Source organism: Cricetulus griseus, chromosome 4 (genome assembly GCF_003668045.3).
Source record: "Cricetulus griseus strain 17A/GY chromosome 4, alternate assembly CriGri-PICRH-1.0, whole genome shotgun sequence".
NCBI lineage: Eukaryota > Metazoa > Chordata > Mammalia > Rodentia > Cricetidae > Cricetulus > Cricetulus griseus.
In genome coordinates this window covers 119,261,370-119,285,665 of record NC_048597.1, presented here as the reverse complement: position 1 = coordinate 119,285,665, position 24,296 = coordinate 119,261,370, and the positions used below count along the sequence as shown (strand labels likewise).

At 35.8% G+C, this 24,296-nt stretch overlaps 1 protein-coding gene and 1 long non-coding RNA gene across 5 annotated transcripts in view; one reads left to right on the top strand and one right to left on the bottom strand.

The window, feature by feature from the left end:
- Positions 1-24,296, top strand: part of Gria4 (glutamate ionotropic receptor AMPA type subunit 4) — a 351,745-nt gene that overhangs the window by 317,325 nt on the left and 10,124 nt on the right. Inside the window, exon 14 of one of the 2 annotated variants that reach the window (XM_035443428.1) lies at positions 22,572-22,686. In XM_035443428.1, coding sequence (XP_035299319.1) covers positions 22,572-22,686 — 115 coding nt within the window. Of the gene's footprint in view, positions 1-17,591; positions 17,707-22,571; positions 22,687-24,296 lie in introns of both variants that reach the window. The other variant, XM_035443427.1, reaches the window with a different exon arrangement.
- Positions 1,168-24,296, bottom strand: part of LOC107979488 — a 46,576-nt gene continuing 23,447 nt past the window's right edge. The window contains exons 3-4 of one of the 3 annotated variants that reach the window (XR_004769548.1): positions 3,242-3,290; positions 1,168-1,672 (exon numbers count right to left, since the gene is read on the bottom strand). This is a non-coding gene — a long non-coding RNA (uncharacterized LOC107979488). Of the gene's footprint in view, positions 1,744-3,241; positions 3,291-24,296 lie in introns of all 3 variants that reach the window. The other 2 variants (XR_004769542.1, XR_004769550.1) reach the window with 2 other exon arrangements.

Here is a 24,296-nt window from a genome sequence, read left to right as displayed (position 1 = left end):
TTCATTCTGGGGACAAGTGACAGACACCTGAGCACTGAGTACAAAGTTGAAACGTTGCAAAATTTAGTGTTTAGTTCTTTTTTAATTTTCATCTTTATACTTATCAGATATTTTAGTGACTTTGGGGGAAAGTTGGGATTTTGTGATATTTTAGTTTCTACTACCTCAAAAAAGATATATTTAATACAATGAAATTTCTACAGGAGAAATTATTGAGTCTAAGCTTTTGCAGCCTGATTTGATAAGAAAATCAAGACTAGACCCCAGCTCTGCTATTCAAGGACATTTCAAACTATCGTTCTTTCAATTCATGCACTTGCTTAATAAAAATTAAAATCAGCCATTGTTATATATACCTGTGATCCCAGAATTTGGGAGATGGAAAGGGGCAGATCAAGAGTTCAAATTTATTCTCAGAAAATAGGGAGTGTGAGGCCAGTCTGGGATACATGAGACCCATCTTATAAATAAATCAATAATAATAAATGAAAGTGAATTTTTTTAAACATGCAAAAGAGAAAAGATCATAAATAAATCAATGGTAGTGGATTTTTTAAGCATGTAGAAGAGAAAAGCAAGTGCCTGGTGGCTTCTATGAGTATGAATCACCTCTTTCTACCATGGTGGACAGCAGCTAGATATGGAACGGAAATGCAACCATTTCCTCAGAAGTTCCTGTGAAGTGGAGAACTAGAAAGTGGCACAATGCAGATACTCGCATGAGAAAGGAAAAACCAACTAGACAAAGTGCAGTGTCAGAAAGGATCTCCTAAAAGATGGGTAGATTGAGAAATATACAAAACCAATATCCTTGAAGGCAGACAAATGAGCAGCAGATACTAGTAGGCCTGGACCTGTTGTTTCATATTTTGTGTTTAAGTGGACTTTCTAATCCCAGCAGAATATATGGACATGTTGCTCTCATGTAATTCTTAGCTGCAGGACAAACACCCTGCACCAGAGAATTTAGCCATCCGAGGCTTTCAACATCCATAAGTGTACCAGGCCAGAGTGAGTCAGTGTCCAGGCATAAAGATGACTGTACTCCCAACACAGGAAGGGCAACTGTGGCATCATCACAAGGAGGTATTAATAAAAGTTAATTTGTGCATGGGGTTAGTGTGTGAGAACATTGTGTTCTTGTACTTTGAAATGCACAAAACAGACTTGAGAGAAGCATAGTCATGCTTCTACTTTTTCCTTTAATATTGAATTTGCCTTTACATTCATACTAAACATGCTCTACACCAAGGTTTAAATTTTCCAGTATAAGGTTTGTTTGTTATTCTCTAGGACATATATTTTCACAATGACTACAAAGTGGTTCTTAAAGTTTTTTTTTAAATGACTCTTCAATGAAGAGAATATGTCGAGAAAATTTCCTGACACAGCATCTCAGTGCATAGGACTGTGACTTCTATATATGACAAACGTACTTGGCCTTTATAATCAGAAACTGTATGTCACTGACGAACAGCTCTTTGTGCAGCTTCAGAGCATCAGCAAAGATCAAGTAGCAAGTTTTGTGGCAGTGTTTGCAGATGCAGTTCTTCAGACATCTTCCTAAATGAAAGCATGCAGGGTAGAGGTGGCCTGAGCCCTTCAGCAGAGAGGGGGCGGTCTGGTTCCTTCAGCTGCTCAGGACCATAGATCTTCAGCAGCTCTTATAAATCTGAAGAAAGCAGAAAAGCCTAACCATACTGCAATAGATTCCTGCCCCTTAGGGTTCCAGAACACTCTTACCTGAGAGAATACAGACAAATTAGGGAGAAACTTGAAAAGAGAAGGTGGAATAAGTCTCTTTCTACATGCAACAATTAGGAAGATAGAGAAAATCTTGTATCATGTATACACATACAAATTAAAGCTTTGGAAAGATACATAATAAAGTGAACATTAATATCAGATGACTTTAAGTGGTGGTTCTCAACCTTCCTAATGCTGTCCATTTAATACAGTTCCTCATGGTGTGGTGACCCAACAATAAAGTTATTTAATGGCTACTTCATAACTGTAATTTTGTGACTGTTGTGAAACATAATGTAAATATCTGTACTTTCTGATTATCTTAGGAGACCCCTTTGAAAGAGACATTCAACCTCCAAAGGGGTCATGACCCACAAGTTGAAAACAGATGCCTTAAAGCTTACTGGATTATGAAAATGTAATATACTCCTCAGTGTAGTATTATCTGCAATGATGCTTTAATGCAGCTTTATGCTGATGATAATCATCTACTTAGGAGATCATAAATAAACATTTTTTCCTGCAAACATGAAAACCTACTTCACCATCTACTTCACTAGTATATATAAGAAGGCATTCATCCACCACTGTAAATGGGATAAAATTCTTACATCTCAAGATAGTATCAGCCAAAATGGAACTAGTTTTATGCTTTCATATTTAAGAAAGGGAAGATAAAATAGTTGAGTGGGATAGTAATTATTCTGTTTAGAATTATACTGTTCATTACTTTAGAATAAGACTGAAGTTTGTTTATTTAAAAGGTTTCTCCTGATGCTCAAAATAGACCTCTAGCTATTGGTTTCAGAATGAACTAACAGACATCTAAGATTCCTTTGTTATACAGTATCACATGCAGGGAAACATGTAAGTAGAAAGTCATCTTTCATATCTCCAGATGTCTGAGCCTTCTGAGAAGCAAATAATCTCTTGATTAACAGATTTTTTTAATAAAAGAAGAGTAGACTAGCAAAACATTGAAATGTTAGCGTATTGCTTTTTTGATATGTATATTTTTTCATAACTGAACATCATTTCTTTTACATGGACAAATCCCACAATTTCTGAGAATCTAAAATCTAGGAAGAGATGCACAAAGAATGAAGTTAACTTCCAAAAATTTTATGGCACCATTTCAATATGTTTTTCGTAGCATACAACTCAACAATAAAGGAAAATTAAAAGCATGAAACCATCTATTCTACTTTGATCTTGCTTCTCAAAGCATATATAATACTGAGATGTTATAAAAAATATGGCTTGAAAATCTGACTGGCCACACAAATCCATATATATATATATAGAAATGAGCTAAATTTCACTTAGATTACAATGCTTTTTTTATTCTGGAGTACTCAATGAAGAAATTGAGTACAGATAAGTTTTTAAGAAAATGTTGAAATGGGATGTTTCTTGAGTAGTGTTTAGCAGCTAACAAGAATAAGAATTATATTGGAATGTCAATCAAATACATGAGATAGTAACAGCTACTCACTTTTAGAGTAAATGAAAGCATACAGGCATTCCTCTTCCATGTTGCTTCACTGCACAGAGACAGACAAAAACCACCAAAAATTACTACCTCCTGAGTCTCTCTCTGAGGTGACAACAGGCCAAAGTCCTACTGCAAGTAAACAGGAATGTCATCAGCTACAGCCCTCAGAGTAGCTGTCTTTCCAGATATTTGCAGCTTGTACGTTCAAAAATTCAGAAAATTGTTGTCACCAGTCCTGCTTTTTGCCCCCCTTAAGGTTTAGGTTTTAGTTTTCTTCTTAAGATTTAGTTTAGTATAACCCTGTTTCTGTGTATAACAGTTCTGGCTGTATTAGAACTCGCCCTGTAGACCAGGCTTTCCTCAAATTCACAGAGACCCACCAGCCTCTGCCTTCCGAGTGCTAGGAGTAAAAGCGTGTGCCACTACCACCTGGGCACCTGCTTTTTTATCACTAGAATCTTTAACATAGAAGCAAAATTTTGTAAAAAAAAATTCATAAGAGAATTTGGTGCAGGTAACCAGAGAACTAAGACAGTGCCTCTTTTTCATTTGAAGCTACTTGGAAGACTGCAAGGTATAAAGAGAACAGGCCTGGTATCGTCTCCCACAGCAGTTAGTTACTTTCTACTAAATAATATAATAATGACAATGTTACATTGGCCAAAAATATGTTCATCTAATATTTAACTTTCTGTTTAATTTGCTCACTTTAAAAAGTGTTTAAATTTGGCTTATATAAAACATTAAGAATCATTGCATAGTCTCTTTCTAAAGTGAAATGTTCACTACAACAGAATAATGTCACTCTTTGCAAACAAATGTACCCCCTCTGACTCCCTTCTGTCAGTTTATTTTAGGGATGATACTGTAAATAAGGGTTAGGTGATTTGCCCGGAGTTCCCCAGCTGAAGTTAGAGATGAAGTCTTCTGATTCCTCTCTCCAGTGCTCTTATGGGAAAATATTTACAAAAATAATGTTATGTTTTAATAGGAATACAGATTTTTAAATTCTCTCTTTGCCTCGGTTTTTGCAACACTGATAATGCCAAGGTACATTAAAAATATCCTCATAGTACTCAAGTTTGGATAAATTTAAATTTAGGTACAAAATAGGATAAATTCTTATTTAGCTGAGGAAATTACACTGAGGTAGATAACAAATCAGCCAAAGAAAGACTTTACCATGGTTAAAGCTGGTTCCTACGTAGATATAGAAAATAATTGCCCAACAATCTCCAATATCTGACTTGTGCAATTAAGAAAAAGAAGAGATTCTCAGTCTCTTAGACTACCACGTGGTGGGTACCAGCTACCTCCCTGCTTCAGAGCACTTCAGGTGAGAGGTTATCTGGCTGTGTATTTCAGTCTCAGAACTGCTGTACCCCTTTTGAGTTGTAAGACTGGGAGAGTCAATAGAGGTGATAGGAACATATTTGGCCTAGAAATTGAATGAGCCATATCTTGTGTTGTGATCTGTTATATTGTGAAATGGAAAGGTGTTTGTAAAGGTATTTATTTCTCAGATAGAGATACAGGTTTTACACACTTATGTGAGTAGATATTGCACACTTTTGGTGGCACACATGTAAGAAAATTCACAAGGATCTATAAAAGATTTAATTTGAAAATGCAGGTAGGATTTGTTTGAATATTATTGCCAACAAGTCTTATATGTTCATAGGTAGATGTGATACAAGAATTTGCCCCTTATTATGTGACCATTCATCATATAAAGATGAGAAGATGGTTTGTAAGGACATTATAGTAACCTTGGCAAAATCAATACTATTTTCTCTTTATCTCAAGTAGCCACCATTTACCCCTAAAGTTTAAATGCTGCCCTGTGACTCTAATTTTTAAACACAGGCAATGAATCCACAGTTGCTTTCATTCTTTGATTCCTATGTTATTCTAAACACAAAGATTTTAGTTCAGAACTGTGACAACTGTGAAGTAGCTATTTTACAAGATAAAATGTACATTTTTTTCATTTTAAGCATGGTTTCCAATTTTTAATTGTATTTGTTTCAGAAAAAAATAGTATATGATTTTATAGTGTTTAGTGGGAAAGTATTGTCAGGATAAACATTTTTAGTATATTTACTAATGATAAAGAAGAATATTATATTGCAACTGGAAACTTTTATTACATAGTATTTATATCATGAAACTTGAAGGTCATTAAAGTTGATAGGGTGAGTCCAATGCAAACCAGATGGAGTGATAGATGGAAACAAGATTTGCCAATGTAACACAAAATTTACCTTAATGTGTTCCCCCTGCACATCTTCATAATGACCATTAGCGTACTGTAGACAGTGTTCCTCATTTTGCTGTCTCTGTAACATACTGGGACAAACTGAGTTTCCAACATGCATCCAACTGCTCACCTGATGTCATTTTACTTGATGAAGTTTTTTAATAAGTTACCCAAAGTTAAATAACAATAGCACATGATCTTGTATGGGTTCAGGCTCATTCTTGGTCTCTACTTTCCTTCATGTCTCACGGAATTCAATCAATTGTCTGGTATTTGATTTTATATGGGAGCCAATCACCCACCATCTCTGAAATTATGCCAAAGGGTAGCTGTAAACTGACTTTAAGATCAGTTAACTAGGAAATACCCTCAAAAGAGATAACTCAAGTATTTCAGAGACTATATAATGAAAAGTAAATATTTAGTAATAGTTGTCGTATACAAGCACATGTAAATCAATTCATTCTCAGACTTGATCCCAGAAACCAACTGGAATTAATGCTATATTTATTCAGACATTTGACTCTATGAAAACATATGTCATGTAGCTGATGAGTGACTGAGTTGCTACTGGGTGCTATTGAAGATTCAAACTTGTGCTTCTTTCACTGTGCTGTCCATCTCTCTAAAGACACCAGGAGTCCTAATTAATCACAGATGCTCTAAAGGAGAAAAAAAGCCCATCTGATAACAACTTTAGTGTCCTGAGCTCACATGAACTGAAACCAAAGCCTTGTTGGTAGGTGAAAGAAAAAAAAAAAAAAAAAAAAAAAAAAAACCTCACCTGATTTCTTGTTTCAGATGAGACTTCCCTCATCCTTCGATCTAATGTTCCCCCAGCATGTTATTTTCATTTTTTACAATCATTTTTATTGGATCAGATTAAGTGCAGCTCCATACCCAATGTTGTGCATAGCACTATAAATTTATATATCAGGACACCTCCTTCTCCATGGGAACTCTTGATGTTCCTTACCCTATCACTCCGGCTGATCAGTTGCCCAAGCAGTACCATCCCATGAAATTTCCTGCTGTAAGCCAGCCTGAAATTTATTAGCGTACTCTAACAAGACAGACTAATTGAGCAGGGGACGCCATATGTCCCATCTTACATAGTTTTGCTCATTCCCTTTGGCTTAATATTTAAAATGGGTTTCAATTGCATTCTGTGGAAGCCCCATCATATCAGACAGTTGGTAGTATCATGTGAGACCTGAGGAAGGTGTTGGCCAGAACTGAACTTGACTTTAATACAAGACCATGTTCTATTATTGTTTAACTTTGGGTATTTCTCCCCTAGGAGGAGGACAGAGGAGAACTAACCAGCTCCAGGACCAAGGTAAGAGGGGAGTTTTCTTTCAAAAGAATGGGTTCCATCCATTTGAAGGAAACCCCTCCCCCACCTATTTGTTAATCCCTTTTTCTTTATACATTTATATTTTTCAACCCACCAGCATTAGGAAACCAGCTTGCTACCTATGCATAGTAGTTATTTCAATATCCACTTACAAATTTTATATAGGATAAAAGGGAAACCTTCACACAAGTCATAATAGTTGTATGCTACTCCATTCATTTTTTTCCATTTTCATTAAATATCAGTACCAATCGTCCATTGAGATTTAAATTCTCTAGCTGTTCATTTCTCTGTGTATAGAATATTCATAGTTGTTATCAATCAAACAATAATAGGTAAGAAAGTACAAAAATATTAAACTGAACTCCAAAATGTTTCTCACAAAATACATTGTTATCAACTAACTTTTAATAAAAGATGATACTATATATTTAATATCTATTTTTGAAATAAAATCAAGCTATACTTTCAAGCTGAAGTAATATAGACTAAGTAAATAAAGTAGTTTAGACTTAGCTAGAAGTATAATAGGAAACGAAAATATTTTCTTGAGGACAATTTCCAGCTGCTGATACACCCTTTATCACTGGCCTCTTGAAGTTGACTTTGATAATTTCCATGATATGTTCACCTTCCTCTTTATTGTCTTGTAAGTCATCAATATTTGGTGTCTTTTTCTCATTGTTTTTCCACAAAACAGTTCCCAAGGGAAGCTACAAAGTTTTTTACTGACCCTCACATACATCTGTGGCACACATGCCGGCCCCCCTCCACACACACGCTAAAAAGAAAGAATTAGAATTGAAGCTTTGTCATTTTAATTCAATTAATAATTATTGTCCATTGGAACATATTTGTATTGAGAACCCTGTTGTCTCTAAGATAAGCGGTTAAGAGGCCAGAAAGAAAACAGTTCCGTTTATAAAGTGCTTGTCATGCAGACCTGACAACATGAATTCAGGTTCTCAGGACTCATGTAAAGAGTAAAATGCACAATCCCAGCTATCCTACAGGGGAAGTGAGTCTGAAACAGAGGAATCTCCACAAGATCATGATCGATCTAGCCTTGCTTATGCAACTGTGAAAAACAAAAGACACTCTTTCAAACATGGTGGAAGAGGAGGCTCACCACCCAAGTTTGTCCTCTTAACCCCACTTACTGAACTACTACACACCTGTATTCACACATACGAATACACACACAAATGTCATATAGGGACAAAAGATAATTTAAAATAAACAAGGCAAGGTAAGCAGATTATTATCTTTCTGAAGAAAGCTATAAACTCAATAGTAGCTTTAAGAACTGCAGAACAGACAGGATTCTTTGACCCGAAATCCTTGTGTTCTTCCTTTTCTGAGCCTACAACAAATCCCTGAGCACTGGAAAATCCAGACAGCTTCCTTTCTTTAGCTAATCCTGTCAAACTACTGTCAAAAAGTAGTTTTACCACTCAGGCTCCTTTTTCTATTTTTACTATTTTCCACCTAACCAAAAGCCAGTAAAGAAAGACAAGACTATGAGAGAAAATCTATTAACACAAATATTGTTTTGTCGGAATAAGTTCCAAATATTTGCCTACTGTAAAGGAACCTAAGATCTTATACCAAAAAGAATAGTTGAAGCTGTTCTCACCCAAGAATTTTATGAAAATTCTATAATATTTGGAAATGAAAGTGAGCCAGACACATTTGGTGAGCTAAATACATGTATAAAATATGTAGTGAAATAAATTTTATTCAAGTCAAATTAAACATGCAGCTGGAATTAAGTCTCCCTTAATGATGGATATGACATTTAACTTCTCAAATAACTATATTAACTATTCCAATTAGTAAATTTCGTGGCAGAAGTCTTGTCTGAAGTTGTTTTACAGGCCAAATGGAGCCAGATTGAAAAATATTTGCAAAAACACCTTACCTGGTCCTTTTGTTTTTAAATATAGATGGCAATATTATATTCCCCTTGACATAAAAACACCAATTTTATCTTATTTTATCAATGTTCTCTTCTACTAGCTAGAAGGTAGAAAGGGTGAGTGTGCTGAGTAGGTGTTGGCACTGAGTAACCTTCAAGTTTAGGCCTCACTTTTCTCATTTTCTGAATAGAGTCAGCCTTATCATATGATAACAACATTATATGTTAAAAATACACATAGGCCTTGAATTAGAGAAAAGTTATAATAATATCTTGAGGCAATCACAAGTCATGGAAGTTGTTTGTCAGTGTGCTATAGCCCTGCAGAGAAGAGAGTTCATTCAAGCTTTGTGTACTGAGGTAGTGAAACAACCAGTGGACCTGGGGCTAGCCAATAAGGGCCAGTGCTGCAGAAATGAGAATATGAAATAAGTGACACTTTTCAGAATGACAGTTCTTAAAGATGATTGAGCATAGTAATGGAAGGGAAATGAAAACTCAAATGTGAGATTGTTTTTTGTGGCTGGGTCTTGTTATTTTATTGTATATTTTTATTCTGCTATTCCTTCTGAGTAAATTTTCTCATCTAGTATAAGATCAGAAGGTTTTCTTGTGATGATATTCTTAGGAATCCAAAACTTATATGCATCTAATTCCAACCATAGGAGAAAAGACTGTGTTCCATCACCATGGAGTTTATTGGTATCATTTATTAAAGAATATTACCTGCAGCTGTTCCAACCATATTTAAGAAGTAGGTATTAGATTGACAAGACCACCTTCCTTTCAGGTTTTAAGTGAACATAAGTGTAATAGCGAGGTCAGAGATACCACCTTAATCATGCAGAGTAGATATAAGTGAAATGCCCCCCACAGTTTAACCAGGGAAAATCCCTACCAAGTCTGGCAAACTTCTCAGAAAAAAATATAAGTGCCTCAGAGAGACATAGCAGGATGGAAATAACATTGACACACAGGAAAGAGCTTTGACAAGGATCAGAGTGCCAAAGTACTTGGGAAAGAGCACTGGACCAGAAGGCAGATGACTCCCAGCCAGCTGGGCTTTGCAGGACAAGTCACTTAACTGTCAGTAGGCCTCCATGATCACAAATGTGAAGTGAGAAAGGAAGATAACCTCTAGCCCACATGTTGACCAAAAAGAAAAAAAAAAGATTCTAAAGTCTTAAAGCTGTCCTTGAAAGTTTTTAGGAAGCAGGCAAGGATATAAAAGGAATATGACCTATGGTGCATGGACTAGAAATTGTATTAGGAAGAATAAGAAGCAGAGTCTAGAAGGTAGAAGAGTACAAAGTCCTGAACAGATCAGAGCTTACACAGCTTGCACTCATCATAGAAAGCTTATGCATGCATTGCACCATGTTATAGAACATGCAGTGACTGAAAGCAAGCAGTTTTCAGTTTTCTGAACTGTACTTTAGACTAAAAAGGACATCAGCTGGAAAAGCAAATTCTATTCCTGGAAACTACAAAGCATTGTGCAATCCAGCTAGTTGCAGCGTCATCCAAAACTGCCTTTAGGAACATTTGCAAACAGCAGGACCAGTGCGGCAGAGAAGAGGAACACCATAGACTCATTAGAGCCTTAAAGAAGACCCACTATACAATCAAATGACAGAATTTAAGATGGGTTCCCTGATACTTTCTCAATTTACTTAAATGTAACTGAAAGGATCTCTCAACAATTTTCCCATAAATGTGTCATGTAGTTATTTTTAAATCTCGTTTATGATATGTTTACTTAATGCTCACAATTTGATGTAGAAGACTGGATATTACTTCCAGACAAACAACAAACTCAAAACTACCCTAATGAAATTGTGTGGCCAGCATGGTGTCAGTTTGGTTTTGTATCTCCTGAATCTAATAGGCATGCATAAGAGAAATCACAGTTAATTTTAAAACAGTTGTTACTGGAGTCTAGTGCAGATATTTGAATCCATATGCATTACTACTTTTCCAAAGTCTAGGGACCACCTGTAATCATGTGTGCACCATCATGTATTTTATTGAGAAAATAGCCAGCTTTTATCAAATCCTGAAAGACACCATTAGTGCATGTACTTTACAAATTATAATCTATGATCTAAAATGACAATTTGAAACTAAACTCCATGAAATATTAGTGAAGATTAACCTTAGAATATTCAACATTAACATAAATAGAGGGCTGAGAAGATGGTTCATTAACTAAGGATGCTTGCTTTTCAAGCATGAGGAGCTGAAATCAAATCCATGGGACTTATTCTTTTTATATGTTTATTTAAAAAATTGAACATGGTCATCTCTAATCTCAACAATTTTGGGGGCTGGGGACAGGAGAATCACCATGGCTTGCTGGAGCCAGCCTAGATCCACGTTCAATGAGTGACCTGTCTCAAGAGAATAAGGAACCAGTTGATAGAAGCAAGCACTGAACTGTCTCCTCTAGGCTCTGCATGCACAGGCGTCCATATTTGTATGCACACAAACACATGTGCACACACACAGTGTAATTAAATATTGCATATCATAATCTATAGCTAAGGCTCTGATTAAGTGCCTAGTAGACAGCCTCACAAGTAACCACAATGATTCTTGAAGATTTATCTCCTTCAGATTTGCTTCTCAAATAAGAACTTGGAATGCACATTCCAAAGAACAAACAACTAAAAAAATGCTGGAAGCTAATGCAGTAACTATTCATTTGTTCGGCTCTTTGGGGCTTACGTGAAGCAGACAATGTGAAGGTCTTCCTAAGAATTTAATAACACTTAGTCTCCTGTATACCATCTAACCAAACTTGCCTTCAGCCACTGACTCAAGAGACAAAACCAAATGCACCACAGCCAATGGCATGCTTCAGGCCAGCCCATGCTTCCCAAGATCCTTGTCAATATTATATGAGAGTTTGTACAAAGTGGTAGAGAAGGTTTGGCTTCAACACAATAGTTCTATGTATGTGTGCTAGTTTCATTTCTGTGGCAGTGATAAAATGACAAAAATTAACTTATGGGGTTACTTACACTTTCTTTCAGTTCACAATTCCAGGTTATAGTCCAACACAGTAGGGTAGTCAAGCTGTGGAGTGAGTACCAGTGGGTTCCCAAGAGCAGGGGGCTCAAACGACCTGCTGACATCACACCTCTGTCAAGGACCAGCAGAAACCAATGTGTGCATGCTCTGCTAGCTTTCTTCTTTCTTCCTCAGACCCAGAAATGGTGCCACCTATTTTCAATCTGTTTTCCCACATCAATCAAGACATGTCCAAAGGCCAACTTGATTGAGTCAATTCCTCCTGAGGGTCTCTGCCCAGGTGACTCTAGCTTGTATCAAGTTGACAATTCAAACTGACCATCACTGAGTCATAGAAAATATTGAGAGGGTTGTTTTTGCTTGGTAGTTTTTGGTTGCTTGGATTTTACTAATGAGTCCCATTGTAGCGATTTTGAAATGAGAAGAGAAGCATAGAAAGCAAGATATAATTAAAATAATTTAAAAATTCTTTTTGCTATAGAGTGGTTTGTTTTATGTTCATCCAGTTTCTCAGTAGTTTTGAGAATATGGACAGTTTATTTTCACATTGAGATCACAATGAAGCAACAGATCTACCTAGTTTTTCTTTTGGCACTATGCTATATACTATTGATTTACATGTTGATTTAATGGATATGAACAAAGTGGTATGTATTATTAACATTTTCAATACTAGTAGCTATGCAGCTGTATAGAATATAGTTACATTAATATAGAATTTGATAGAGTAGGGTTGTATTATAGCATGTGAATCTATACACATTAAGTGCTTCTGATATTTAAATCAAGCTTCTGTGAGAGTTATGGGCTCAAAACTAACTTAAATATTCACTTAAGAGTTGTAGATTTCCTTCTATCTTTTGACATAAATATACTGTTGGAATTTTTATAAGGTATTCTGTTAACATGTTGTCTGATTTCATAGGATTTGTTCCCACAAAGGCAAGTATCTTAAATAAATAACTTTTAATAAAGTTATTAAATAAAAAACAATTTATTTTTTCTAGCTTTTAATTCCATTGTAAGAATGTTAAAATGCCCATATTATTAAATATCTGACTATGCTGGGCATCAGCTTTATTTTTATATTTCTATATAAGTTAAAAAATGAATTTGCAGCTGAGTGTTGGTGGCGCACGCCTTTAATCCCAGCACTCGGGAGGCAGAGGCAGGCGGATCTCTGTGAGTTCGAGGCCAGCCTGGTCTCCAGAGGGAGTGCCAGGATAGGCTCCAAAGCTACACAGAGAAACCCTGTCTCGAAAACAAAAGAAAAAAAAAACTTGCATTGTTTTAACTTATCTGGTGGTTAGTTAGCACCAAGTAAGCTTGAATTACTTTTCTGTGCTTTGCATTTTCTCTGTTAGAAACTGCTTAAAATCACTTTTGCTTAAAACATCTTTGCTGGTTCTAAAGGAATTTTATCGTTCATATAATTTATTATTAGTTCACACAGTTTGATGGTTTTTTAAAACAAATATGTTAGGATTTGTTGGGGTCTCTGAAAAAAACTCATTTAAGTAAATATTGTAGGTACTGTTAATGCCAGGTATTTAAATTGCATCAAGAAAATTGTATGGCCAGGCAGTGGTAGCTCACTTCTTTAATCCCAGAACTCAGGAGGCAGAGTCAGGTGGATCTCTGTGAGTTCAAGGCCAGCCTGGTCTACAGAGCAAGTTCCAGTACAACGAGGGTTACACAGAGAAACCTTGTCTCAAAAAAAAAGGAAGAAAGAAAGGAAGGAAGGAAGGAAGGAAGGAAGGAAGGAAGGAAGGAAGGAAGGAAGGAAAGAAGGAAGAGAGAAAGAAAGTTGTATGACTAAAACTCTTCAGCGAAAACATCAGAGATTTAAGGCTGAGGAGAGGTGTTATGCGTGTGCATATAATAAAGGGTCCTTCCATATCAGGATAATAAAGATGTGGTGTCATCTTACAGTGGTTAGGACAAAAGACTTGGTCATGTGCAGAGATTATGGCACAATAAGGAAATGTTGGTTTTGTTAAGTGAAGTGGGACTGAATTCTTTTCAGCCAGAGCAAAGAAATTATTCATCTACAAACAATATGTGGCTCCAATTTTCCACTGAGAGACATTCACTAAATCTAAGGGTCTGTATTATTTTACATTTGCTTTCACTGTATCTTTACAATAACTATTTGTATTTGGAGTTTTAAAATTGTACCATTTGGGCGTGAAGAAGGGAATCAGAGGTTAAGAGGGTAAGCGTGCTTGCTAGGTGAACATGAGTACCTCAATTAAAATTCCAGCACCCACATTTAAAAGAAAGTCTGGGTATGGCTGTGTACAGTCATTAACTCTACCATTGTGGGATCCAGAGGCAATGGAACGGCTGGAGTTTATAGCCAGCAGCTTACTAACTCTAGCAGAAAAGTCCTGACATCGTCCTCTGCCCCCTCACACATTCACACACAGAGGTTCCAGTACCAGGGAGCATGTTCATGAACACACATATGCCATGCACCTCCCCCAAACACAATATATTACCAGCCTTACTGTATTGTAATTACCAAGCTCCATTTATTTAGGTAGACATGGTACCAGATGTACACTTTAATGCTTCACCAACAGTAAAATAAATTACATTGCAAGATAAATGAATTAAAAATGAGAATCAGACATAAGGCATGCAGTAACTACAAGAGCATACATATCCAAATCAATCGAAGTTGCTGAGAAGTCTTTTGTAGAGTAACAGGAAGAAAGGTAAATGTCTCAGCCTGGGATAAATGTTCCTTGTACTAAAAAAAAGCTTACTTGTATTAACTCCCCAAAATTTGGAAGTGCAAATATTTCCATTTCTTAGTTCCCATTCTGCACTTAGTTTTATGCTAGAGAAAGGTCATTGGAGAGTTTTTGCTTTCTTAAAGTTCCCATGAGGTATGAAATGCAAGGCAAATAAGTGAATTACTTGGGTTGTATTTGAGCCCACAAAATCTATCATCTACAATCTAGAATCTTAGATAAAGCTCTTACATCTAGCAAGAATGTTGCCAAAGGTTATTTTTCCACCACCACCACCTTTTTTAAGAAAAGCATTTATTTTCTTTTGACTTTAAGTTTCATTTACTACAAATGGATAATTAATGCAAGAAATAGCCCATGATGTCTGCTCTCCTCTGTCTGTTTGGAGCTGCAGCTATCTTAGGTTTCTTGACGAAAAGTTAGGCAAGAATATCCCTGACAATCAGTAAGTGTTTCTTATACTGGTTTTGAAGACAATATCTAGAATGTATGAATGAGTTTCCAAAGCAGTAATGAAGTACTCAGCAGCAGGGGTTTGCTTTCTCTGTTTCTGACTAAACTGATGCTTTATGACCTCTGTAGCCATGGTTACCATCATTCCTTGGGGGTTTCATTATCCAAAACTTCAGCTGAATAAGCAGTACTTTGTAACTGTTCTGGTAAATTAGTGAAAGGATGTTACATATTTTAAGTCACCCAATGATTATTATCACTGCTATGCAAAAGGTAATTTCATAAGACAGAACAATTCCAAAGGATGCATATGCATATGGTTTACACTGCAGTTTAAATAGCAATCTAAGGAGGCCTTGAGACAACACACCCCAATTACATAAGAAAGTAACTTCTTTAGTCACCTAGTTGTAGATTAACGTGGAAAAATTTTGGCATACTCAATGCAGTCTCTAAATAGTAAGTTCTTCCACACTGTAAATTATATTATATATATATATATATATATATATATATAAGTAAATTATGTACATAATGGTATTAAGCAACTTTACCAAGGGACTACAAGCTTCTACAAGGGAAGTATGTGGATTAATTGTGAATTGGGCAGTTTTTCAACTATTGGTCAAGTGTATACATCTTATCAATCAAATATAGATATGTTTATATGTATGGATAGCAGTGTGAAACTAAATTGTTTTTACATGGCCTATTTGATGGTATGAGAAAGACAATATCTGAGAATAATTTTGCAGAGAGCTTGATTACAAACAATCTTCTCAACATACAGATTTATTTTCTTTATTCATTTCTTTAATTTTGCTTTTTGTTTGATTCTTTATTTTCTATTGTGCTATGAAACTGTCTTTGGGTATGACTAATAATTCTGTTAAATAACCCTCTCATGAAATGGTTTTACTTTTAATCAAAAGAATGTATGAACCGGCCTATGAAATAATTGGGATACCACTGCTTTCTTAAAAATGCAGACAAATATGAATGTTTAAAGCTAAAGCATATAATAAGAAGAATTTCTAAGTAGAAGACTTTAATAGTTTTCATTCACTGAAGTAAAACTTGCCTATTTTTGTGGGGTTTATTTTTTTTTTGAAAACCTAAACAAATTTAAGTGACTTTTTTCTTCACAATTTTTTTTTAATTTGACATGCCTTATCTTCATTGATTGTGTATTCATGCCAACATACATTTTAATTTGGTCCTTTTGGTGCTGAAATTGACTATATGATGCTGTTCAAGTTAGGAAATGTGATAATTGTACTCTTCTAATGTAGCACTTGCTTTTGAATGTAGGAAAAACTAATTATTTAATTAGCATTTAAGAAATAGCAGTCTAACTCTTGAACACAGACATAGGTTCCTCAAGGGCAGTATATACTTTCCAAGTGGCTCAGCTAATCAGAAATGGAAAAGCAGATCATTTAAATGCCAGGAACACATTTTAAGAGAATAAACACATGAACAGACAGTTTAGTGCTAAAATAACCAAAACCTTGTTGTTAGGCAGCTAAATGACATTTTACTGTTAAATCATGCTGACCATGTACATGTTTGCTTTATTTGACTGGTAATTCATTTGGCTTTAAGAAATCACTCACAGAACATGGTGTCCACATTTCCAGAGTAGACTAAGCCACTCCTAAGATTTAACAAAATTCTCGCTAAATGCTGAGAAGTCCTCTTAAAAGACTCAATGAGTTGTTTATAAACTATACTGTGAAAGCACGAAAGACCAAACACATGGAAGGCAAAACTTATCACCCTTCTTAAGACTCCTGGAGAAGGATTAGAATAGAATACACAGCTGCTATTACTCCTCAGAGACACTGAAAGCAGAGAAAATCTAATCTAAAATTGTTTGGGTAAAGATGCAGCATGATGTCCTGGGGCTCAGTTGCTAATTTAAACAATCAAAATGGATTTGTGATTCTAATTTCTAAATTGCATCCAATGTCTAAAACCAAGCACAAAATTTGACATGACAACATCCCTAAGATGTGTTACTGTCTCCTGCCAAGCCTCATGAAATTCAAAGAACCTGGAAACCTGCAATTCTGAGACAATTCAAAGTACTGAATCAATAACCCCCACAAATAACAAAGAGAATAATAATCAAGCCATATTCTTTGTGAGCAGGCACTGAGTCCTGAATTACTAGATGGTTTGTTGTCGGTTTTGATGTTGTTTTTAATGACATTTTGTTTCCCTTCAGGGAATGAATTTTTATTTCAGTCTTTTGGGTCATTACATTCTTAGGAGCAAAGGAATTAAAAGTGTAACATTTCACCATTACTAGTAAATACAAGTTATTAATGTAATCAGTTATCAGACGATAACCAAACTGAGTCACTGGGCACCAGAAGCACAGCAGGTTATGCCTTTGAATGAGAAATAGTTACAGTCCATTTGGACTGCTATGTAAGAGCTGCCAGACAGCAAAATGAGAGGGTTATTTAGCATCTGGGGAAGCTTACAAAAGAGCTAAGTCCTCATTCCTTCTAACATCTTAACAGCTCTACAATTTCTTACAAAATATGTTTTATCGTTTCAAGAAATGCTGTTAACCTCGCAGTTTTAAAACTGAATGAACAAGGCCTCTTGGACAAATTGAAAAACAAATGGTGGTACGACAAAGGAGAGTGTGGCAGCGGGGGAGGTGACTCCAAGGTTAGCCTCAATGTCACCAAGAGCGGGTAAACAGTGTGTCAAGTAATAGGTGCATCTGCCGGGAGACTTATGCCATACCTGCCCATAGATGGACTGCCAGTCAAGCCCCGTTACAAACTCAAGTATGCAATTACTGTCAAAACAAAAATATTTGCAACTGTTACTAATTTGTCACAACTCCAATGACAATAAATGTGGGAGGCTCTAGCTTCAAGGAATCCTGTGAAGCTGGTTTTGGAAAGCAGGAAGTCTCTGAAGGAGTGAGTAGTTGAGTAAAGAGGGGAGGAAAGGCTAAAACTGACTTGTTTTCCTCAGTAATGATTGGCCAGACAGATACTGATTTCCAATTACCATCAATAACCTTGATTTGTCTAGCCTCCCAACCAGAAAACTCTCTCCAGACAAAGCATTACAATGCAACAACAACACAATTACTTGGTCTCCGTACTTGTTTTGTTTTCCATTAATGGATCAATCAGGAACCAATAAGACTGCAAAGGAATGCTAACTCATTTTTGTTTTTACGTCAGATATACCATAATTCCTGCCTTATCATTTTTTCTCAATTCTACTTCATTTCTTCAAAAAAAATAAGAAAGTACATGATTAGGGTATATTCTAACTTTGACCAAGGATTGATTAGTGTTTATAGATAAAGTGTTTATAGATAAAGAAGGCAGTAGTTAGGTAGAAAATTCTGACTGAGAAAACTACCTTCAACCCATAAAAACATAATTAAAACTTTAAATAATACTTTTAAAAACATAGATTTACATACTCTACAAAAAAAAAAAAAGAATGCTTCTCCTGCCACCACTTAACAAAACGAAAAGGAGTCCTATTTATCTTCAGGTTCATGACTGAACTATACATTTTCTCACTGGATCACCTAAACTTCAATAGGATTCTGTGTTCTTGAGGGACCTGCTGAGATATCTACCCTTAACACCCCTTACCTCAATCTAAAAAGTCTCTTAAACTGAGTTTATTAATATCTTCCTATAATAATCTGCCCTACTCTAGAAGGAGGAAATAAATATTTTGCCATGATTCCAGGTACCCTTAATCCTCTCTCTGATGTTTGATCCTAAATAATTGATAAAGTACAAAGTCCAGAAAGCACGGGTGTGGGCTCTGAATACTTCATAACAACAGATGGTATCATGTGGCAGAGTAGGGGTAAAAGAATAAGAGATTGAGGAGGTGAGAACCAAACCAGGAAAGACCAGACAGTAGAGGAGAAGAAAACAGGGAGAACTCAGGGCTGTTCTCTAAGTAACAGCCGACTTTTATAAGAACCAACCCAAACCCTCGAAGCCAAATCTAGTCTTCAGAAAAGTACCAACAGAAACATTAAGCCTCTCAACAGAAACATTAAGCCATTGATGGGCTCAGATCCCTTATGACCACACAGACCTCTTAAAGGACCTGACACCTCAGGGCAATCACATTGAGGGAGCAAACCACATTTATGTTAAAGCAGTAGCTTCAAGTGTAATAAATAGATTCATTTTATATTTTGGACCTCAATGTCCCTCGAATTTTCTCATGGTTCTCATATACACGTAAATGTATTTATGTATTGAGACAAAAGTATTCCTGTCTGAAAATTAGAAATGCCAGAAAATGTGAGATACCAGCACCAGAAAACTTAAAATGGATATGTTATATAGTTAGGAAATTTCTGTTTAAAGATTTTGTAATCAAAACCCTTAAAAAATAGCAATACTTTATGGATTTTTTTACAAATATAAATAAATATCAGTCCCATTTTAGGGTACAAGAAGGATTATCCACAGAAAAAGAAGCAAAATACAAATCTGTGTATGTTTAGGCAAACCTATATAACAAAAATCATTGTGACTTAATTAAATGAGGGATTCAATCTGGGTCTGTTAAACACATTTTAGTTCAAGAAAATGTTTGTTGCACAGACCTGAGTAAGCATTTGTGGCCTCAGAACAATTTTATCAGTTCCTAAAAGCAAACTTTTGTTCTTTCAGCATATATTATCATAGTTTTCACAAATATCAACAAGAAAAATGTGTTCCAAACAATTATTTTAAGTCTTTACAGGGAAGTTACTAAAGCATTTTAAAATTTAACACAAAATACTCACTTAAAATGAAATTACAGTATGTTGTTTTCCCTTGAGTGTTCAGTTTCCATATAACTGCATAAGGTTGTTGAGGTCTAAAAGTTAATAATGCCTTAGTGTAAATTTGTGGTAAAAGGTGATATTTAAAGCCCTGACCTAACTCAGGCCAGAGAAATTACCACGAAATGCTTATGCTTTTCTAATTCACTTTGTATCTCTTCAGATAACTAAGGAAGGGTCTTGGTAAACTTACAATTCCTCTACCATTTTGCTTTTTCTTCCTCAAAAAAGGTAAAACAATGAGTAAAGGGCTAAATGGAAGAAAGCAGGCTCTAATGCCTTGGTTAAGGGTATAAACTGCAGATATAAAAGACAAATCTGCAGAGATCGCCACACAAGCCATCCAAAAAAATGATTTATTTGATTTTGAGATACAAGTCTGAGTAGATGCCTCAGTTTGCCATCAGGAAGAGGGCTCATAATCAAACCCTGTACCACACATGTTTTCATTATTGCAGAATTGTAGGATTATAACCCGATGGGATAATTCAGATCCCCAGCTTCCATTCAGATGGCAAATACTACACTTCTGGTTTAATTGAATAATGTATCTGCACCTGGATAGAAAAAGAGAAGTTTTTCCAGTATCTTTTCCCTCAAGGAATTTACAATTTGAAACAGTCAACAACAGAACCCCTTAGAGTCCCTGTGGCACCTTTTTGGACTATGACTATGCAGAAATCAGTACCCGGCAGCTATTCCCAAACCTGAAATTCTGACTATAGCAACCTTTGGCCATAAGAATTCAACAAGAGCTATGAGAGAAAGGATTTAATAGACAGCTAAATTACTGTAGATTTTTAACCAAAATGCAGCTAAAATATCAGTATTATGACAAACTGGAATAAGAAACCTAAATTATAGTAAAATCTTATAGCACCAATTCAAAAACATGTATTTGTATTCAGAGCCCATAAGAATAAAGTGAACTAACATTGAGGGATTGGCTTTATTATAACTTCTAACAAGAAATTTTAATTAACTACAAACCCAATTTCTGAGTGTTTGCCGCATTTTTAAACATAAAAGCTATGAAGTCAGACTATCACAAATCCAGGTTTGGATAATGCCCTGCTATATAATTCCTAAATTAAGCCCTCTCTGTCTTGGAATATTTGTTTATTAAATGAAAGTGACAGGAATAAAGACATAAAGTATTTTTAATAATTTCTGATTCACAGTAATTGCTGTTTCTATTGCTATGATAAAGAGCATGACCAAACACAACTTGGTAAGGAGTTTCCTTGAAGGGAAGCCAAGGCAGGAATTTGGAGGCAGAAACTGAAGCAGAAGCCAAAGAGGAGTGCAGCTTACGGGCTTGCATCTCATGGCTTGCTCAGCCTGCTTTTTTAATACAACCCAGGACCACCTGTCCAGGGTAGTACTTCCTTTGGTGGGCTGGACCCATCAATTCACATTCAATAAAATGTCCTATAAACTTGCCTACAGGCAATCTGTTGGAAGCAGATTTTCTCAATTAAGGTTCCTCTTCCCAGATAGCTCTAACTGTGTCAAATTGACAAAATATTAACCAGAACAACTGCCATCATCATGAACATCAGCGCATTGCCCAATTTCATACTGAGTAAATGGAATTATTTTCCTGGTAAGGAAATAAATACATGCTGTGTTTCATCAAATGTGTTCAGAATTTCTAAAAGTATAGCACAGGACACTGATATACCAAGGTAAAATGACAGTGTCAAATTTTAAAGATGTCCAGAGGTACTCAGACTGTCTCCAACACAAGGAGGCAAAAAACACCAGCCACAAATAGTCACCATGAAAAGATTCCCAAGAATTACTTCTATCTACCCATTCTCTCAGCTTTTCTCTTACCTCATGAGATGGAAAACCAGGAGAACCCTCACAGTTTTCCAATTCCCAGTGTTGAGTGAGAGCTGAAGTCTTCCTGTCTGAGACATTCTATATAATATTTAACATTGAAGGAATCAAAGGTGGCAGAGAAGTCTCTTATGAAATACCATTAATTCATTTGTAAGAATTTAAATTTTAGTCACTTAACTCTGTGTTTTAATTAGGTTAAATATGGTGGACTCAAGGCAGATGATTGCTTATGGTGATATCATTTAGGCTCAATGCTGCAATTCAGAAGGAAAATGCAAGTGTAGGTTTATACTTTAAAATAGCAATTTGCACATTTCTCTTGTAAAGACCTTCCAACTACCTAAACTGGCCCTTGGTGAACAATAGTCGAGACACCATTTGCCTTCTATGAGCTTACTATGGAGTCAATTTGCTGACAGATACCACCCACTCATTCTTAGGAAGTAAGTAAAAACTTGCTAGCTAAGTCATAGCATGTTCCTGTACTTGATGTCATCTCTATTCATTTTGAAAGAAAAAAGTAAGACATTTCTGGATTCCAATTGCTTGCTATGTGTGGGTGTGGGGGAGTGGTTACAGCTGTTTGTGAAGCCCAACCAGGCCAATAGTTTTGGATTCACAGTAATTGCATATATTTATATATTTTTTAAAAATCCTCCCTAGCAGTATGGGCCTGTTACATAAAGCGATGGAGCAGGCCCCAGTTTTATGTGTGATTCTAAACCTGGGCCTACAGTTCAAGACACACTGCCTACTGTGGCCTTTGCTCCGTCACTTTGCCATGCGATTCTGATGTAGTTTTACTTGAATAACATAAAATAACATATATAATGTTATTTATGTTATTTTCCACGTGAAGAACTCCTGTAAACCTTGCCGTTTTGAAACTCAGTGAGGCAGGCGTCTTAGACAAGCTGAAAAACAAATGGTGGTACGATAAAGGTGAATGTGGACCCAAGGACTCGGGAAGCAAGGTCAGTCACTGCAGTTTGGGGTCTCTTCTTGTGTGTAAAACGAACAGTAACTGGGAGCAATTGTCCAAAGGTTTTGAAACCTTAAACACTGAACTCTTCTGTCCATGTAGCTACTGCCTAAAGTAGAACTTAATGCCATAAATTTCAGCCACAGAGAATGTCCATAGGCAATAAACTGCTCCCCAGTAGTAAAGACTTAAACTATTATACATATAATAACAGAATTATATAATAGCAAATAATGTTAACTATTATATATATTATAATGTAATTATCTACATTAGTCTCAAACTAATCTTTGTCAGTTAGGTTTATGTTTTGGATAAAGAGACCATGAAATGTGTATTTTAAAAGTTGGTTCTTAAAACTGGAAATGGGAAGTTGATCAGCAAACAGGTAAATATATTAAATAAAATTCATGTCACCACACTGCCAAGCATTCTGCTTTAGTTCAAAGAGGCCTGTCCCATTTCTGGCCTGACCAATCAATAAGGTGAACTTCCAGATCTATTATCTCAATAGAAATTATTTCAAAAATCAGTATTATCAGTGCATATCCACAAGTTCTAAGGTATTTTGCTCTTGGATTCATTTTTAAAGATTCATCTATTTTTATCTTATGTGTTTGAGTGTTTTGTTTACATGTATGTTCCTGCATTCTCAGAGGCCAAAAGACGGCATTGGATATCCTGGAACTGGAGTTACAAACAGTTGCTAGTTGCCTTGTGGGTGCTAGAAATAAAACCCACATCCTATGGAAAAACAAACAGTGCTCCTAACCACTGACCACCTCTGTGGTCCCTGCTCATGAATTTTGAACAGAGCAATGCAGGAACGTATAGGCTGAGTTTGTGGAGTGCAAAGTTACATGTTTATTCTAATTGGAAAAAAATCAATTTATCAGTGAATCATCATATGTATACTCACTAATAGAACATATTCAAGAGAGGTTGGGGAGTAGCAGCACATGCCATTAATGCCAGTACCCAGGAGCACATATATATGATTGCTCCTAAGTTATATTTGAAGATTTTTTAAATCTTTTCTTAAATTTTTTTCTATATAATATTCTAGAAAGAAAATGAGATAGTGTTTATTCTAACACAATGAAACAAGTGACTAACACTTGGAGAGTTTCTATTAATTTTAGGAAACAAAGTCAGGTTAACAGGTCATTTCTTTGAAATAGAGTGGAGTGAGACAAGCTTGGCCATATAATGAAACTGTCACCTTGTGTGCAGCTGCAAAGTAGGATAAACACACTTAATTAAAACCATGTTAATTTAAAGTAGCATGACAAAGCAGACAAATACTTATAAAGAGAGAGGGAAATATATAAATGCACCACTTGATTTGAATACCCTTCTAATATAACCACTGAAGAGCTTGAATCAGATTTTTCATGCAAGGTATTAGGGCTTAGATGATGGCCACAGAACACCCTTCAGGGTGCCTTCCTAAACTTTTTTGGCAATAATGTTATAAACATATTGATAGTTTATGGCATTTTACCTTCCAGTGATCTGCTTGACTACTCCCATATCTAAAAGTAAGGTAATACATATAGTGATGCTCTGAACTACAGTATGCCTAAAATATTAACTATTAAG